The following is a 20,066-nucleotide window of genomic DNA, read 5'->3' as shown; positions in this document are numbered from 1 at the left end:
TGAAGAAGAGTGAAGAAGAGGGAGGGGGGAAGGAGGAAGGAATAGGCCGCTGGGAAGATACATCCTTCCAGGGCATGCCCCCAGTGACACACCTTCCCCAGCCATAACCACCTGCCAATGATTGCCACCCAGTTAGTTAGTCCATTTGAACTAGGATGGACTGATTAGGTTTTAGCTTTCATAATCTAATCATTTTGTTTCTGAATATTCTTGCTTAACACAGGAGCTTTTGGGGGTCACCTCATATTTATACCATAACAGTAGTAATAGAATCAAAAGACTAGATTTAGAAATTGGGATTCTGTTGTTGCTCAAGAATCTGATGGGAAGGTAAGAAGCTCAGAGATGTCCTTTGATTCATGACAGAGTGCATGGACTGGTCATATCTTGCGTATTTGTTGTATATGTGAGTGGGCATACAGATCAGAGGCCTTGGATGGAGGTTAGGGAGATCACAGAATAAATTTGTTGGCATCTATTGTGTTCTGGCAGCCCAGAACACCCTGAGAGTATGAAAAACAAAGATTTTGTTTTTTGTTTTGTTGTGGCAGTAGCCAACATTGTAGTAGTATTGAGTTTATTTTGAGATGTTGGTTAATAAATATAAATCAGTTTAATTTAAAAAAAAGAATTTTGCATTTGTTCAGTCATTTAACAAGTATTTATGAGGATTTCCTGTGTGACAAGGCAGCCATAGAAACAGTTCCTGCTGTTATGGAGCTCATGGAGGGGATGGTGAAGTAATGCAGAGGTACCAGTATGGGATAAATTATGCCATGAGTGCTCATCAAGGAAAAGGAGTCTTTCCTGAAGATGTGATGAGTCAGCCTCAGTCTGAAGGAAGAGGCATTAACTAGGTCAAGATGAAAGAGAATAACATTCATCTTGGAGAACAAGGGCATGTATTGTGTGTGCATGTGTTGCGTGTGCACATGTATGCACGTGTACTTGCCTGCTCCCTCTGACAGTCTTAATTTCTCTTTAAGGTAGGAGGAAAGGTCATCTGATGAGATTGGAGGTTTGAGCATAGTGGAAAAGGTTTAAAAGCTTTGTGTTTGTGGGAGTGTAAGTTGACTAGAAACATTCAGGCAGTACTAAGAGCCACTATCAAGTTGGCAGTGATTTCTTAAATGGAACTTTTTTTTTTTTTTTTTTTTTTTACTATTGCTTCCTGTTTTCCCAGCAGGGCATGTGTATGTGTATAAGAATAGATAAAAGTGGTAGGTAATTGTGTTCATTTAGTTTTTCCAGATAGGTCTGACCTAAAAAAACAGGATCAAAGGCATTTTGGATTATTGACAAATTATATGATTGAAGTGGACCATAAAAGCTGAGCTGGATAAAGGAGGGGACATAAAAATGAGGACTGCTAGAGAAAGTGGAATTTTTGGTAGATTGAGGTCCTTATTAGGTGGAGCATTTAAAGCAAAATCATTTGAGAATAAAAGAGGTTTTGGATAAGAAATGTTGAAGGCAGAGCAGTTACCTGTGATGATGACATGATCTAACATGTGGAAATGGGGATCTAATTGGAGTGTAAGCAAAATTAGAGGTACTCAAAGTCAAGTAGGATGGAGCAAAGCTTGGGGCAGAGGAAAAGGTAGTTCCCAGGAATAAACTGTACATTATAACCAGATGCGTGAGCTCAAAGTGTGTGTGTGTGTGTGACCAAGAGCATATGACCCATAAATGACAAGTGCAGGGATTGGGAGAGGAGGGTGACAATGAGGCAGTCAGCTTAATTTGCTTCTTCCTCTTTGATTTAATAATCACATCCTTCCAGATATTGAATTTGTAAAATAAACCATTCAGGTATTAAATATGCCATTTTCTAGATATTTATTTACATTAATTTGGAGTTTTCATATTGATGTTTCTCTCCTTGTCAACTCAGAATAATATAAGGTAATAACTGGATAATCTATAACCTTAGCTAGTATTGAATAGTAGCTATATTATGCATAATTGAAAAATTAAAGTAGGAAAACTTTAATAATAAAAATGATCCTGAATACTTTTCCAATAAATGTATAGAAAATAAGACATTATTATTAGAGGAAGAAGTTATTGCTCAAGCAGTGAGTTACAAAGCATTATTGGTATATAAACCTAGACCTAAATTAGGATCTTGTTCCTATCTTACAGCATCCTTATGGTATGGTTGAAATGCTCTGGTTAAATGGAAATTCAAGTCTAAAGTGCTTGAAATAATTCTCTATTAACTATGCATATTCAAAAAGAATTAAATTATAACATATATATTATTGGAGACTATGCCTGCTACTGAACTAGGCCCGTTTTGCCCACCCCACAGTATGCCAATCACTGAAACAAGAAGTTTTGCCAAATAGAGAGTTTATTTATGAAGTGGTCAGTCATGTGGAGGTAGGCAATCTTTTCTCAAATCTGCCTCGTCATAGAGTTTAGGAGTATTTATGGGATAAAGAAACAGGATAGTCTTAAAGCATGAGGACAGGTGATGAAAGTAAGGAAATGTGAAATAAACAGTGTTCTACACTAAACAGAACCAAACTTCAAGTATCTTCATAGGATTCGTGTTCAGAAAATGGCAGTTAGCATGCCGAGAGGATGGATTTTTGGCCCCCTGATGTCAAAGGTCACTCATGGGACACTTGCACAGTTGGTTTCTACTGGTTTGTGATAGATAAAAGGGCCCCTAAGCTCCTGAAAAACAGCTTAGGCAGCCATTACCACCATCAACATATGTCAGAAGTGTTATTTGTAGCAAAGCTAATGGGAATATACTGCTTAGCTATGTGACCTCTGAAATTGATAATAAAAGCAAGTAGCTAAAAAGCTAATGAAGCTAGTAGGTTTATTCAGGTTTTTTCTTGGTTTTATTCCTTCCAAGATTTCTCATGTCTATATTTATTTTTGAATACTTAAAGCCAGCCAGTGGATTTTTAAATTATACTTAAAAAAATTGTTGCATGGTAATAAAAATCCTGGCAATAACTAGAGATTAACTAGAGAATAACTTAAAGATTAAGTTGCTCTTTCATGGCATAGAAAAAATTCTGATTTTTGTCATTGGTTATTTTACATAGAAACAAAGAGGATTTTTATTTTGTTCACTTAGAAGGAGATTTTATTACCTTGTGATTCAAGAGTCAAAGAATTTATGCATATGCGTATAGGATGATACTGAGGGATGTTAAGTCTATTCTACCATTATATGAAGTTACTAAATTGACATATATATTTTTTTAATTTCTTTTCTCTTACCCTGTGTAGTAAACTTCTCCCTAGTTGTGGAAATTTGAGGCACTGATTGAAAGACATTTTTCAGCCATCCATGTGCCTTCAATATGGCTCCTGGGTAGCAGTAGGAAGTTAACCTGAGAGTACATATAAGCTGTAAATCAGAGGTTTTTAACCTGAAGACCACTGATGGTCATTATCTCTGAACCCTTGAAATGACTTGTAGATGTGAAGTTTTCATTTGGTGGTTAAAGAGTTCTGTGACCCTAAGAAGACTGATTAAACAACCCATTAACACTAACCCACTATATACTGTGCATAAAGAAGATTCTTTACATAGAGATGACTAAAGGTTGATTAGATAATCTTTCTATATCATAAAATGGCAGCTTTGATATAAGAATTTTGAAAGTTTTTGTTTACCTCGTTTGGTTTAAAATACTTTTGAGAAATATTCCAGATATGTAATTTAATTTTCTCAGATAAAAAAAATAAGCTAAGTAGACTTGCATCCTAAACTGATTTAACACTGTTTTTGGTTCTTGTCTAATTTGTCCATTTGATTTGTTTATCAGTGTGAAATAGATACTGTTTTTGTTTCCACAGTGGTTATCTAATTAAATTCATGGCAATTGGAAAGTAATCTCCATGATTGAAAGCAACACAGAACTAGTTTGATGCCAGCAATAGTGCTCTGACACTTTTTCAGTGTCACTATTACGGAATTTTTTCTTTGTTTCTAAGATCAGGAGAACAATAAAATCAGCTAATTATACCATGTACCCACTATTCTTATAAGAACTGCTTTTTGTTGCATTTAAACTTCACACTAATATATTAAGGGAGATGCTGTTATTACCCCATTTTACATATGAAAAAATAGAGACAAAGGGAAATTCACAGTTCCAAGGGGAGTAAGTAGCAGACCAGCATTCTAACTACAGAGCCAATCAATAAAGAATTTTCCCCCTTGGATTAAAGGCAAAGTGATATCTAAGGAGATACTGCAGGCAAGAGACAGCATCTCAGCTTTAGTCATTCTGCCACAGTGTAAAAGGAAGAGGAAGAAAGTGCCTATCTTGGCTATTTCACCCAGTATTTATGAGTCAAATTTAAAAGCATGTGAAGGCTGGGAAAGTACTCTCTGCTTTGGCAGTTTGGGGATTGTCCATCCAGACCCAGTTGATTTCCCTCTTGTCCTCAGCTGGATGGAATTGGGGGTTCTCTTCTGGTTCTTGAGTGACTATCTATACTGGAATGGGTTGTGGAGCCTGAGGGCCAGGCCTGTGATGGGTAAACTGGGTTTCTTGAGGCTGTGGGGAGGTTAGTAAGGAGAAACTTGATCCCCATGGCTCTTCAAGTTCATTGTCTGTTGACTCTAATTCAGTGAAGAATTTGTTTTTTTGAATTTATATTATTTTTTTATTTAGTAGATAGGTTTCATGTCAGCATATTTAAAACTTGAGCTTTTGGTCTTACTTTAATTGAGAAGTAAAAATGTTTAAAATCATCCTTTGATTTAAGGTAACTATAATGCTGACATGTTTAATTTTTTATAGGCTTTCCCCCCCACCCCGCCCCCTTTTTTCTTTTTCTTTTGTAATGCTGGGGATCAAACCCTGGGCCTTACTCATGTTAGGAAAGTCCTCTACCTGAACCACATCCCAAACCATACTTTTTAAAAAAACATATTATTATTTTTTTTTGACAAAGGAACGAGAGAAAAGAAAACATGAAAGAATTCTGAGTGAAGAACTTGTTGCCGCTGTGACCTACCTTAATCAGTTTTTGCCTCCTGAGCACACTATTGTCTATATTCCTTGGGATATGGCCAAGTATACCAAAAGGTGAATAATACTCATATGTCTGGTTTTGATATTTTCCTTTTCTTGGAGTAACAAATAGCAGCAAGCTAAACTCTATGGAAAAGTACATATTACTCTTCCTTCATGAACCTGCTGAGTGGTGGTTTTGAGTGCTTAAACCAATTGACCAAACTCTCTTTTTTCCTACCATTTATACTATTTGCAAATTGTTTGAAGTATCAGGTCATTTCAGAATATCTCTACTATCCCTTAAAGACGTTAGTTTCCCTTTTTTTCCATCTCATTCTAACTCACTATTTGCTCCAACACCATTTTTAGACTGTCTCACTTGTTTTAGACTGTGGGAACTCCAGACTATTTATAGTAAATCCACACTCTTTAGTGTAATGTTAAAGCCTCATCAAAAGGTTGGTTCCAGAATATAGTAACTGTTTACTTATTCCAGGGCTATTCTATTCCAGAAAGCCTAATCTTTATGTTCCCCAAATATAGCAGCCAAGCTTCCAACCCTGAGCCTTTGTTCCTACTGCCTGACCTCCATGGAGTGCTTTCCCCACTGTGTTAGTTAGATGTTTGTTGCTGTGACCAAAATACCTGACAAGAACAACTTAGAGGAGGAAAATTTTATTTGAACTTAGAGTTTCAGAGGCTTAGTCCATTAAGGGCCAACTCCATTGCTCTGGTCTCGAGGTGAGGCAAAACATCATGGCAGAAGGATATGGTGGAGAAGCTCTGTTCACCTCCTGGTGACTGGTAGCCAAGAAGCAGAGTGGGGAATGGGCTACAGAGACAATGAATTCTTCAGGGCATGACCCTGGTTAAGCCCTACCTGCCTACCTACAGTAAGTCCATTCAAACTAGAATGGATTGATCAGGTCACAGCTCTTATAATCGATCATTCACCTTCTGCATTAATATAGGAGCTTTTGGGGACTCCTCACATCTAAACCATAATATCCCTTCTTTTATCTTGGAAGATTGGATTCAAAACTCTTCTCACTCAAAGAACTTTCTTTTATTAAATTTATATTATATTTTACTCATTTACATGTATCACATAAGTACTAGGTTTATTTTAAGGCTTTATTTTTTAATGTTATTCATTTGTTTTGTATTTATTGTACTTTTTTCTGAATTATTTTGTGTAGTTAGGTGCACACAAGTACACATATGTACATACACACACATGTATAGCCTTTCCCAAAGTATAAGTTGATTACAGTTGTTATTCTTATTAATTTATTTTTCAATTTTTTCTTCGCCTGCTACCTGCACTATGCATTATGCTCTTGACACAGTCATTTCATGAATGCATATGGACTATAACTCTTGAGATGTGAAAGGCTCTTGTAGGGATGGCCTGTGCCAAAATTAAGGAATGCCAATAGTTGATTCAAAGTTACAAGTCCTTCAGGTCTCTTTTGCATTAAATATTATTAGTTATTGAATATACACTATATTACTGACATTAATTATTTGTGTTACTATTAACTATAACCCAAGAGATTTAAAAAATTAATTCCATGAATATCTTTACTATAGACTTGATTTACTTTAGGTATATGAATATACATTAAATATATAAGGGTATATTATATATATTTAATATATATTAGAACTTGGGTTTTTACTTTTCTCAATTTTTTTTTCCTCTGCAGCAAGCTGTGCAATGTTCTTGATCGGTTGAATGTGATTGCAGAAAGCGTGGTGAAAAAAACTGGTTTCTTTGTCAACCGCCCCGATTCTTACTGTAGCATTTTGCGGCCAGATGAAAAGTATGTGTGGTATTTTAAAAAATTAAATTAAGATTTTTGTTCTTATGGATAAAAATATTCTAAATATGAACAGTTTGTACTAGATGGGTGAATTTAGTCCTTTGTGGAGGCAAGCTGCTCACAGGACTGTGTACTAAGTGTTCACTGTGAGCCTGGGAACTCCTTTGTTATAAACCTTGAGGTAGAAGCCACAGGGTCTTATTTATTGCTTTATGGAATAAACAGTACATAAAACATTTCTGTAAAGTAAAATTTTCAGTAGTGAATTTTGTTATTCAGTATTTAATAGGAACAGAAGTGTTTCTGATAGATTAAATACTAATGCTTTTCTGAAAATAGTATTTATCATCAGATTATAGTTATTAGCTCACAGATATGTCTTCATTACTAGTTTATTAGCTTCATCAGACCAAAGATCATGCCTTATTTATCTTTTAAGGAACCAATATTATATACTTTCGGCATTTTATTTTCAGTTAACATAATTAACTACAGTAGTCAAACAACAAAAACCCCAAACCCAACTACTTTGTATGTATCTTTGGAAGTAGTTCTTTTGTTATTGTTTGCATTTGTTATAGTTGCAATTTTAGGGCATCTGTGATAAGGTTCCCTGTGACTATTCAGTGATTCACTAGGAGAACTCAGACAATATGTTGTACCCTGATTATAATTTATTATGGTAAAAGGATACAAATTAAAATTAGCAAAGGAAAAAAGTTCAAGGGACAAAATCCAAAGGAAATCAGACACAAGCTTGCAGTGTAGTCACATAGAACACACTTCATACCCCCAGAAATAAATTGTGACAGTATATGTAAAAAGTTATCTACTAGGGAAGCTTGTTAGAAACTTGAGGTTTCTTACTAGAGACTGGTCACACAGACTCCCAGAAGGAAAGAAGGTGTTCATCAAAAGTCATATTGTTCCTATAAATAGTTTAGGAATGACGAGCCACTCTTAGTAGTTCTTGGAATGGTGGGGACCCTCCTAAAATCCAAGGTCCAGATACCAGCCAGGCTGTTTTGTTTATTTATTTATTTTGGCATTGGGGATTGAACCCAGGGGCACTTTATCACTAAGCTACAACCCCAGCTCTTTATATATTTTTTTATTTTGAGATAGGGTTTCATTAATATGTTTAGAGCTTCACTGAGTTTTTGAGACTGGCTTCAAACTTGTGATCCTCTTGTGCCACTGGAATTATAGGCATGTACCATGGCACCTGGCAGGAGCCAACCTTTTGAGCAGCCCTTTCTAAGGGTAGCAGACCTAGCTCTTTCCTACCCAATACCTTCTTTTAAATAACTCAAGTACTAATATGATACGGTATTTCCTAACAAAACACATTCCCTTGTATCCACTATTTTGTGGTGGGGGGAGAAAAAACAAGTATTTTAAAAGGAAGTGTGTAAAAACAAACAAAAAAATAACTCCATTGGAATGAAACAAAATTTTCATAAAGAAAAGCTTGTAGAGATAATGTTGAATGGAGAAGGCGAGGACCTAAAAGCTTTTACTAGAAAAATGCTGTACAATTATGCATGTCTGTAAAATCACACAGGAAATAGGCATAAATGAAAGCAGGGAGACTTTAGTTGAACATGGGGGACAGAATGCCAAAGTGTGGGGCACTGGGATAAGCTAAGATGCCCTTTCTTGGGCTCTCTTTGGGGGGAATATGGTGAGTAGTCCACCTTAGTTATTTGCATATGTACTTACTTGAAAGAATGAGAATACACAGAATCAGCTGATTTTCCAGATGCCTTCAGCTCTATTACTTTCATTCTGTGATTCTTAACAAAAAGCTTAAAAAAAATAAATAAACATTATACTATTAAATTTTCTTAAGAACTAGAGGACTGGAGGGATAGTTTAGTAGTAGAGCACATGCTTAGAGTGATTGAGGCACTCCCTGGGTTCAATCTCTACCCATCTCTGGGGAAAAAAAATTAAAGCATTTATTTTTAAACACAGGTGGAATGAACTAGGAGGATGTGTAATTTCCACTGGTCGCCTACAGGTATGGATGATATATATTCATAATGAATAGAATGTGTATCTACAGTGTTTAGTGTTTTCTGTAAGCAGTCACAGAGAGAGAGACTCTTATTTAATGCAGAATTATTAATCTTTTGAGAATGACTTTTAAAGCCTTGCTGATAGTGTTTAAAACTCATAGAAGTATATGCAACTGAAATAATGTGGCTTATGAATTTTTCTACGTACTAAGTTTTATTATTGGAAATAGAAACACAAACAAGAATGTGAGAAGATTAAATTGGAATGACTTTAGAAAATAAGCCAGTTACACTATACCGTTAACTCTGCTTTAAGAATGATATGGCTTCAACCACTGACTGTTTCTTTTGTACAATAAAGGAGATATATCAGGGAAAAGGCCACATTTACTAACTGATACAGACTAAGTTTAATGATGCTGTTAAAAACATAGTTACTGAGCAGCAAATATAGCATTACCTCTTTTAAAAAATATTCTTCATTATTTTAACCTTTAACTTAACTGAATGATTAATATTTGTCCAAGACACACAATTGCTTACAACCTTTCTTCTGCTTCTTTAAGAAAAGAAATCTCATGTAGTATGGAAGTAGTTTTGGTGACTGAATAATGATTGAAAATCTTAAAATATTTCTTTGTAGACTGGCATCCTTCGAACCAACTGTGTGGATTGTTTAGATCGCACCAATACAGCACAGTTCATGGTAGGAAAATGTGCTCTGGCTTATCAGCTGTTTTCTTTGGGATTGATTGACAAACCTAATCTACAGTTTGATACAGACGCAGTTAGGTAAGTCCTGGTTTTTTGTCATTTAAAGGACAGTGATAGAAAGCAAACCTGATTAACAATGAGGATTTTTATGAGCTATTTTCTACTTTCGGTATCTCAAAGATTGTGTTGCTAGAAGACAATATTCAAATTAATTCTGCAATTAATATTTTTACTTAAAGACCTGTATATTATTGCCATGGGATTTTTTTTGGCTTATGTTAATTATCAATAAACACTTGTGTGTGTGTGTGTGTGTGTGTGTGTGTGTGTGTGTGTTAATCTGCAGTGCTTGGACAAACTAGTGGGTTGTTAAAAACAAATCCAGACATCAATAATAAAATAAAAAGTACTAGGCCTTCATACATTTTGATCTAAAAATATGAGATGGATAAAAGATTTAATTCTTCATTAAATATTACTGTTTCTTCACTGTCCATTGGCTCTGTAACATTACATGAAATATTCTTTAAAAAAATAAAATGACAGCTATCTCTGGTCATCTGAGATTTTCATAGCTTAGGAAAATAATCAGCTTACACATGGCCATATCCACAGATATCACTGCACTGAAAATATTAACAGACACTTGAAGAAATATAAATTTCAATCATGTATATATTTCCAAGAATGTGGTTTATCTCTCTGCTACAGTCAGAGTATTTGTGTCTCCCTCAAATTCTTATATTAAAATTCTCACCACCAAAGTGATTGTATTAGGAAATGGAGGCTTTGGGAAGTGATTAAATAAATCTGAAGCTGGAACCTCATCTTTGGGATAAGTATCCTTTTTAAAGAGACCACAGAGAACTAACTAGCTTGCCTTCTGTCATGTGAGGACCCAGCAAAATGGCACCATCTGTGAGCTAAAAGTGGGGCTTTACCAGACACTGATTCTGCCAGTAGGTTTATCTTGGACTTCCCAGCCTCCAGAACTGTGAGAAATAAGTGTTTATTGTTTATAAGCCACCTGGGTTATGATATTTTATTATGCAATCCTGGATAGAGTAAGATATTGTATGCAACAAGAGAATTTTTTTTTCAAAAGCAATTCAGAGGGAACAAAATATTGTCATGGGAGAATAACTGATCTGGCAGACTGCAGAATGTTGAGTCATTTAATAAGATTAGAATCAGCTGATATGATTTTGATGGATTATGTTTTTGATTTCTTTATAGTGTTTTCTGTGACTTTAATGCATATTGAAGTGTCATTATAAAATATAAAATATAATACATTTTGCATGCGTTTTTATTTTCAAAATTTAAGTGTTTATTTGAAGGAAAAGGCTTAGAAGAATTCATAATGTAAAGACTTGTTCTGAGTCTAGGGCTAAGTGAATAACTTGTGCAATAATTTTGGTAAAATTCTTTAATGTGAGTTTTTCTTTTGCTTAGGTTATTTGAAGAACTCTATGAAGATCATGGTGATACCCTGTCCCTTCAGTATGGTGGTTCTCAACTTGTTCATCGGGTAAAAACCTACAGAAAGATTGCACCGTGGACCCAGCACTCAAAAGACATCATGCAAACTCTCTCTAGATATTACAGCAATGCTTTTTCAGGTAATTCTGAAGTAATGGTATTTCTAATACATGTACTTTAAAAAAAGCTATTGGTAAATAAAGTTAAGTATTTAAAAATTTAAGTAAAACAGAATTTATCCCTTTGAAGGCATTTAATAAGTATTTGTCCAATAAATGAATGAGAAGAGCACTTTTGCCTTTTGGCACCCATTTGAATTCTTAAGGAGTGCAACATACTTTGATTCCTTGGCTTCTGTCTCCTTCTATATTTCTTCTTGCACTATATATATGTTATTTTGAGGATGTTGAATTGTTTTTTAATGGAGGGTTCAAAGTCTTGATAGTTGGATAAGAATGTAAATATTACTAATTTATTAAAATGTCAACTAGAAATATATAGTAACATTAGCATTAAATTAAACTCATTAAGTTATACTTCTTTTATGCCTTGTGAATTCTAAGTGTAACAGATTGTTGTAATGGTACTATTTCTGTTTCCATTCCAATGGCATTGTCAATAAAATAGATATCCGACAAAGTAACTGTGAGACAAATCCCCATGTGCAGAATTTTTAAAGTGCTCAATGATCAATTTCATGATTCTTAAACCCTAAAACTAAATTAAGGATAAAAAAAAAAGTTCAGTGAATTTGGGAAGAAGATTAAAGAAGTAATCATCTTCAGTAAAGAAGTTCTTTGGAGTGAACTGTTGCCTGCAGTGATGGTCACCCATCCCCACTTCTTCAAGTGAAGTAAGATAGGAGCTTCAACAGGACTCTGGATGAGCCTGATATGGTGTCCAGCCTTTGGAAGGACCCTACATGTTGGCCTCAGGCTGCTGCACAGCAAATCTGTAGCAAAGGGATGGGCTGAGGAGATTGCTGCCATGTTGCAAACTTCCTGCACTTTTAGAGTCGGTTGGGCCAAAGAATACTTGAGTGTTTTTTGGCACCCAAATTTGATCCTCATGAAGGAGGCAGTCAGCATGTGGTTGGCCTGGGTCCTAGCCAGGAAGACTCCTTGAGAAACAGGGAGATCCTAGCAGCAAGAAGTAGAAAGTCAATACTGAAAATCTAGGATACCAAGGAAAGAGTTGCAAGAAACTGCCTTATTAAAAAAAAAAAAAAAAGATGTATGTGCCTACACCAAAGGAATTGTAAGAATCTCTAGTTGTGGGAGCCTCAGAAGCAACTATAAAAGTATCCACAAAATGGTTGGCTTTCAACATTTTCTAGATTCAGAGTGAATGAAAGTCAGTTTGCTGTACTCCTGCTAGTGTGTATTAGTTTTCTATGCTATGTAACAAATTACTACACACAGCATCTTAAAATAGCACATAGTCATTATCTTATAGTTTCTTTGGATCTAAAAGTCCAGGTACAACTTAGCTGGGTCACTGCTTCAGATCTCACAAGATGGCAGCAAAAATGTCGGTCAGGCAGGCCCCTCATCTGAAGGCTTAACTAGGAAAGGATCTGCTTCCCAGCTTGTGTGTTTGCTGGCAGAATTCAGTTCCTTATAGTTCCTGTGGTTGTAGGACTTATAGCTATTTGCCTTTTCACAGCTGTTAAGGAAGAGGGAGGTAAATCTGAGGTAGTGTAATTATGGGAATTACATTTCTTCAGCATCCCATTAATTGGGAGTCAATCACAGGTCCCACACATACTGAAGGGGAAGCTGAATCGGTTTCTGAATGCTGTGGTAACAAAATAATACCAACCAATGACTTGAAATGAGAAATTTATTGTTTCACAGTTCTGGAGTCCTAGAAATTTAAAATCAAAGTGTCAGCAGGGCAGTGCTCCCTGTGAAAACCATAAGGGATAATCCTTACTTGCTTCTTTCCAGCTTCTGTTGGTTTCCAGAAATCCTTGGTGTTGCTTGACTTGCAGCAACAACATTTCCATCCATTGTCCCATGGCATTCTCCCCTTGTGTCCATGTCTTCATAGAATTTTCGGTGTCTCTTTTCTCCTCTCGTGAGAATTAAGGGCCTGCTGTACTCTAATGCAATTGCATCTTAAATTGGTTTTATCTGCAAATATCTTCTTTCCAAATAAGGTCCTAGTCACAAGAATTTGAGGTTAGGACTAAAACATATCTTTTTAGGAGACACAATTGAACATATAAAAGTTGTGAGGAAGATGAAGGATTATAATTATAAGTCATGTGCCTCAAAGTACATATCTCTAGATGTGTGTCACCCTGAAGAAGTTTGGAACTGCCCCTATGGAAAGAGCATCCACTCTTCTACCCCCTCCTGTCATTATTGCTCTTGTAATAGGAATCATTATTGAAGCCTAAGGACCAAGACTTTGTAATAAGACTAGGAGACAGAATGAATGTATAACTATAATTATTTAAAAAGAAAGGCATGATATTGAAAGATAATGGTGGTCACAAGAATGTAATGTGCATGTATGGAAAGGTAAGGCAAAATTATGCACAACTGAAAGATGAACTATTATGAAAGGTATCATGAATAATATGGCTAAAACAGGCTTTTTATTTTAAGAAGCATGGTGTCATTGGGGTGTACAACTTATTTTAAAATTATAGTAGGTATTATATAAAGATGATAATATAGAACAATTTTCTTTAAAGTACTCCAGATAACTTTGTAAAACTTACTGTTCTCATGTTATACCTCTGGGGTGGGCAGAAAAATACTGATTAAGAAACTGGAATAATGAAATTAGATGACAAGAATTTTACCCTTGGTTTGCATAGATGCATGCTATGTGGGAAACTCATCTGACCCTCTTTCAAGCTGATTTTAAATAAGGTTCTTAAATCTAGGTGCTGTGACATGCACCTGTAGTCCTAGATTCTCCGTAGGCTGAGGCAAGAGGATTGCTTGAGCCCAAGAGTTCATGGGTATTATGGTGAGACCCTGTCTCAAAAAACAAACAAACCTGTTATTTAGGCTTCACTTACTAGCATGTTTGGCAGTTGGAGGATCCCTTTCCTGGAAAGCACAGGTCTCTAGGATTCCTCTTAGATGTTACCAAGAGCTTTTCATTCCCTTAAGGTCTTTGTTAAGCTCTTTCTAATTTTTTTTATACACTCAAATTTTGTAAGCCTGGATTTTCTTGCTAAAGCTTGTTGAATTTAAATACTACAATAAGAAAAAAAAACAGTTGGATACCTGTAGCAGTTAATAAGATATATACATACATATATGTACCCTGTGTGTGTAATTTAAATGTAGTAGGTTCGTGTGTGTGTGTGTGTGTGTGTGCGTGTGTGTGTGTGTGTGTGTGTGTAGGGAAATCATTTTTCTTCAGAGATTTTATAAAATAAAGAAAAAGCTCACAGGGTGAACATTTTCGGGTTCACCATGCACAGAGAGAAGTGATCACAGAGGGTAGTAGTATACTGAACTGGTTTCCCCGCATTATTAGGTACTCTGAGATGCTGCAATAATTTCTTTCCCTTTCTGCTTATCACTGATAGAGAGGCATGCAGGGGAACATGCTGAGAATATTTTAATTTATCAGGAATCATGAGATAACCTTCTGAGGTCATCCTTTGAACAGCAAATTTTAGTGAATAAGCTGAACTGACAGAAAGAAAACAATTGGAAAAGTGTTTCAATAACACTGTAAATGACATTGCTAACTCTGGTTAAAACCCAACTCTCTTTACCTTTCCTATAACCAAAGTGGTTAAACATGACAAGAGGAAAGTTGCATGTCATCATTTGTAGTTTAAACTGACTGTAGTTCTCCAAAGAACACTCAGAACAGCCTGACAATACTGCTACATTTCCCCAGGATGGTCCTTCTCTCACTCTCCAAAGAACCATTTCATGCTGTTCTCTTTTCTCAAACCAACAACACAAATATCAGCTACTGACCTTGTTTCATACTTCAATGAAAAAAATAAAGATCATTGGAAGGGAGCTGCTTTTTTTTTTTTTAAATCACCATATGCAGAGGTTGTTTGTATTTGCACTCAGGGTTTCTGTCTTACATTGTGTTACAGTGCCTCTGCTGTCCCTGCCCCATGTTAAGCCAAGCTCTCTGCTGTAGTTTGAAGCACCTCTCTGCCTCTTGCTTTCTCCTAAAATATACACTCCTTGCCATGCACCGTCAGTTTCTCCCTCTCTACTGTATCACTTCCATTATTGTAAAAGCACACCTTAGTGTTTTCCACCCAAGCTTCCATCTCTATCTCCCTTCAGCTGCAATCCTAGTTCTCTGCTCTCCTGAGCAAAACCTCTTGAAAGAGTTGTATACATAACTGTTTCCTGCTTTCTCTATCTGACCTATTTGGCATCTACCCTGTTAAGACACTGAAACCCTACTTAGTGAGGTTACCAACAATTTCCCAATGTTATATGTGTTGGTTATCTTTCTGTCTCCATCTTACTCAACCATTCAACAACTTGTATCATGCCGACCAAGCCCTCTTTCTTATAACTTCTTTTGTGATCTCTCTCTCTCTCTCAGCCTCTGTTGATTTCTGCTGTTTCTAAACCCTCCTCCTCTCCTCTCTTTCTAAATTTTTATCCTAGGGCATTTCATTTCAGTTTTTACACACCATGCATTTGGCACTCAGATTTGTATCTCTGACTTTGACTTCTTGATGAACTCTAGACTCACCTGACTGCCTGTCTTGATGAATATTGTATTCGTTTCCCATAGTGACTGGGCTGTGTTTTCTGCTTAGAATCTCAGTAACTACTCAGCTGTGCTTTATGCTTAGAATCTCACAATGCTGAAGTCAAACGAAACAAAATTAAATGGAAGTAATATCCACATGTCAGTTAACCTGGGCTCTAATCTGGAGGCTTGGCAGCTTATTCAAGTTGTTGGCAGATTTCCATACAGTTGTGGGACTGATGTTTCATGTTCTCACTGGCAGTTGGCTGGGAGTCACTCTCGGTTCCTTACTGCTGCCTGCATTTTTTGACTTGTGGCTTGATCAGTTTTAAAGCCAGCACTGGTATATCAAATCCATTTGTGCTTCAAATCTCTCAACCTTCCCCTTCTACCTTCTTTTCCTGCCTTGAAAGGATTCATGTTCTTATACTGAGCTCACCCAGATAGTCCAAGGTAATTTCTCTATCTTGAATTTGTTGATCAGTAACTTTAGTTACATCTGCAAAGTCCCTTTTGCCACATAATATAAAATAGTAATAGGTATGACACTGGGGAGCAAAGGGACCAAATTTGTTCATATCAGAGATCTCTAATAATAATCTCACTCAAGCTTATCATTTCTGAGACAGAAAAACTTGTCTCTCTTTAACCTGTTTTATTCTGTTTTTTTTCCTACCCCAACACCCATTTTCAATTCAGAAATTGAAATTCAATTTAGAATTGAAATTTTCAATTTTCACCCTTGAATTTCTTATTTTCCTCATTAGCCACCCTTCTCCATAATTCACTGTGTCAGCAGATCTTGTTGACTCTTCCTCCAAAATATATCCCAAATCCTTCCACTGTTTTCACCCCTACTGCTTCCACACTCATCCATGTAACCACACCTCTTTCTGGACAGCTGCAGTCCCTTGTGATTCAGCTCTGCTTCTTCTCTTCCAACCAAGCTCTTTATAGCAGCCAGAGTGATGATTTTTAAGTTAAATCAGATCCTATCAAACTGCCCTTTAAAAAAATCTTTCAGGGTTTCCATTGCATTTGAAATCAAATTCTTCTCCACGATCTCTAAGACCTCGAGTAATTTGGCTGCATCAGTATCTAATATTCTGTGCTTTCCTGTTCCCATTACCCTCTGGCCTTTGTGCCCTTTCTGTTTCTGGAGCTGCTTAGCTTTTATTTTTTAAGATTTATTTTTTTAGTTTTAGGTGGACACAACATCTTTATTTTACATTTATGTGGTGCTGAGGATTGAACCCAGTGCCTCGTGCATGCTGGCCAAGCGCTCTACCACTCAGCCCCAGCCCCAGCCCCTGCTTAGCTTTTTCCTCCATCAGACCTTTGCAGTTGTTTGTCCTTCTGCCAGGCACAGCCTTTGGAGCTCTGTGTGACCACCTCCTTTATATCCTTATAGTTCAAATGTTCTTTAACACTTCAGCCTCCTCCCTTTTCCCTAACTGCCCAATCTAAGTATTCCCGTCTTCTCTCATATCATGTCATTGTTTAATTTTCTTCATTGAATTTACATCTTCTGAAAGTACCTTGTCCATTATTTGCATACATGTACTTTGTTTCTTATAAAATATTGTAAGTCCCTAAGAGCCAGGTTCTTGTCAACCTTATATTCCCAGTGAGGGATATGGTAGGTTCTTGAATTAATGAATTATTTTTTCAGTTGTTAAAGTAATACATGTTAATTCTAGAGAGTACAGAGTAGCTCACAAATAAATCGTATAATCTGCACCTTTCGGAGGAAGCCACTTGTTCCTCTCTAGAAGAACATTATTTTTCTAGTTTTATTATATGTGTAATTTTAATATGCTTTTACTCTTTTAGATGATGTGAAAAATCTTTATAGTCTTAAATATTATTCTACAATGGGACTTTTTAGTAACCTTATAGTTCTCTAGTCTTTGGAAGCATCATGCTATACTATTTGTTATTGTATCTCTAGAGTTCTTCTAAATAAACATCTTTTTGAATATATGCTTTTTACATATTTTAAATATTTTATGAAAATTCTGGAAGCATATTTTTTTCAATCAGAAGGTACAAATATTTTTTAGAGTTTTTATATACATGTATATGGCCAAATTGCCTTTCAGAAGGATCAAACATCTAATACTTCCATCAGAAAAGCATTAAAATGGGAGAGCTCATTTTGTAAAGGATTTGTCAATAGAAAATATTTTAATTTGCACTTATGTGATAATTAGTGAAGTTGGATTTTTGTATGTTCATTAGCTATTTCTGTTTCTTTTTAGAATTCACATACCTATTTTTCTACTAGGAGGTTAATCTGTCTTTCTTACATTTAAATAGTATTTATTTCAATATATGATGTAAATAGGGATCTAACTATATTGTTCCCTTTCTTTAATAGTTAAATAAGTAACATTTATTGAATAGTATTTTCTTCTCTTAAATGACATCAGATACTATTTTATCACAAACTTAATATTAGAATAACAAATATTTTAGTTCCAAAATAAATTTTTTGGCCAATAAAAATTATTACATTCACATCTGATTTATTTAAATATAGTTAATAATGAAGTTAGTGCTTAACTTTTGAATGGCATTCAAATAGTTCATGGTCTTTTTGCCTTTAAAGCATGATTGGGTGTAATGGTAGGGAATCATTTTGCCCTGTTGTTACGCAGCTATAGAGCACTGTTTAGGCTCTTGTCCATATCCAAAGTCCTACATCTTCCTGGTGACCATAACCTCATCCGTATATTTTAAGTTAGAACAATAGCAATGCTTTCAAGAAATCATTATGATGTTTTGAAGGAATATCCTTTTTTGGATATTGTAAAATCTTCAATTTTCCATACTTGCTAAAATTTAAAGGAAGATGCTATTACGTTTGAAGGATGAAAGACATTCCTTAAAAACATGGCTAAAAAATGAAAAGCGTCTCTAAATAGTATTAAGATATTTTGAGGCACTACATGGAATGAGCTATTAAGTGCCATTAAGGCTATTCAAGAAGCATAACGAATGTAATTACTATAAGAGCAGTATGTTTACTTTTGCATTGTGTAAAGAGATACAAATTGGGACAGTAATGTCTGTATCATCTAATCCTTGATATTTTCTCTCAACAAGTGGAAAAAAGGCTGCGGATATATTCAGCGTATAAACACATTCCTATTATATATTACTTTTAGCCTGAAACTAAGTGCTGTTTTAATGGAATGCTTCCTGTCAAAATACTAATATCAGGAATACATGTTTGATCTACCATATTTCATTCATTGCTTTTGCTGAAATGATCAAATAACCCAGTGCTAATTTCAGATGTATATGTTTGCTGTAGCTGTTGGAAGAAAATTGATTTTATAATATTATTGTGTTCCCCAAATAGTCATTTCTACTGTGCTATCTTTTAGTCCTAAACTCATTTTTGGAAAGAGGTTATTATGTGTATTGTGGATCTCTGCCACAAACTCAAAGAGACAGGGCTCTGAGACAAGAATGCAAAGAAGGAAATGAGGGGAATGATTAAAGGATACAGGGAGGAGAAAGTGTAGAATGGGAAGGGTGGTTCCTGAGACTGCTTCAATGTTAATTATCATTTATACCAAAATACAATCAGAAAAAGGAAGAAGAAATGGGACATAGTAGAGTCAGTTTTATTAGCACATAGAATAGTTTGGAAAGATAATTTTGGAGTGTTGAATAGTTAGAATGAGGCTGTTATTCATGTGTCCTTGCTGCCTTCATTATCAGCCACAAAAGAGAATGGGGCAGGCTAATAGGTGTGGGGGACAGAAAATGTTGTAAACACTGTATCTGTTAAAGCCAGAGAGAATATCTTCTCAACTATTAAAAGTGGAAACTATGCAACTGACTCATTCAAGGTTGTGCCACAGAACGTGGGTAGGAATTGGGTCATTTTGTTTGTCTCTGACAACTCTGCTTTCTTTATAATAAAGTAAATGCCTTAGTCAGCTTTTTCATTGCTAGGACTAAAAGACCTGACCAAAACAATTTTAGGGGAGGAAAAGTTTATTTAGGGGCTTACAGTTTCAGAACTCTTAGTCCATAGATAGCCAGCTCCATTCTTCTGGGTTCCAGGTGAGGCAGAACAAAATGGTGAAGAGTATGAGGGAGAGAAGCAGTTCACGTCATGATCTGGAAGGAGAGAGAGAGAGAGAGACAGAAAGAGAGAGAAAGACACTTCCCTCTCCAGATACAAAATATATACCCCAAAGGCACACCCCCAGGGATTTACCACCTCCAGCCACACCCTATCCGCCTTCAGCCACCACTCAGTTAATCCCATCAGGGGATTAATTCACTGATTGTGTTGAGGC

At 35.8% G+C, this 20,066-nt stretch overlaps 1 protein-coding gene across 3 annotated transcripts in view; it reads left to right on the top strand.

Annotated features, from left to right (window-relative positions):
* Window positions 1–20,066, top strand: part of Fig4 (FIG4 phosphoinositide 5-phosphatase) — a 105,348-nt gene that overhangs the window by 37,330 nt on the left and 47,952 nt on the right. For all 3 annotated transcript variants that reach the window (XM_040283202.2, XM_040283201.2, XM_005330160.4), the window contains 5 exons: window positions 4,936–5,069; window positions 6,707–6,823; window positions 8,801–8,846; window positions 9,488–9,636; window positions 11,014–11,180. In XM_040283202.2, the coding sequence (XP_040139136.1) occupies window positions 4,936–5,069; window positions 6,707–6,823; window positions 8,801–8,846; window positions 9,488–9,636; window positions 11,014–11,180 (613 nt within the window). The remainder of the gene's footprint in view (window positions 1–4,935; window positions 5,070–6,706; window positions 6,824–8,800; window positions 8,847–9,487; window positions 9,637–11,013; window positions 11,181–20,066) is intronic.

Source organism: Ictidomys tridecemlineatus, chromosome 8, assembly GCF_052094955.1.
Source record: "Ictidomys tridecemlineatus isolate mIctTri1 chromosome 8, mIctTri1.hap1, whole genome shotgun sequence".
In the NCBI taxonomy this organism is placed as follows: domain Eukaryota; kingdom Metazoa; phylum Chordata; class Mammalia; order Rodentia; family Sciuridae; genus Ictidomys; species Ictidomys tridecemlineatus.
The sequence above is the reverse complement of the archived record's forward strand: the minus strand, read 5'-3'. Positions and strand labels throughout refer to the sequence as shown.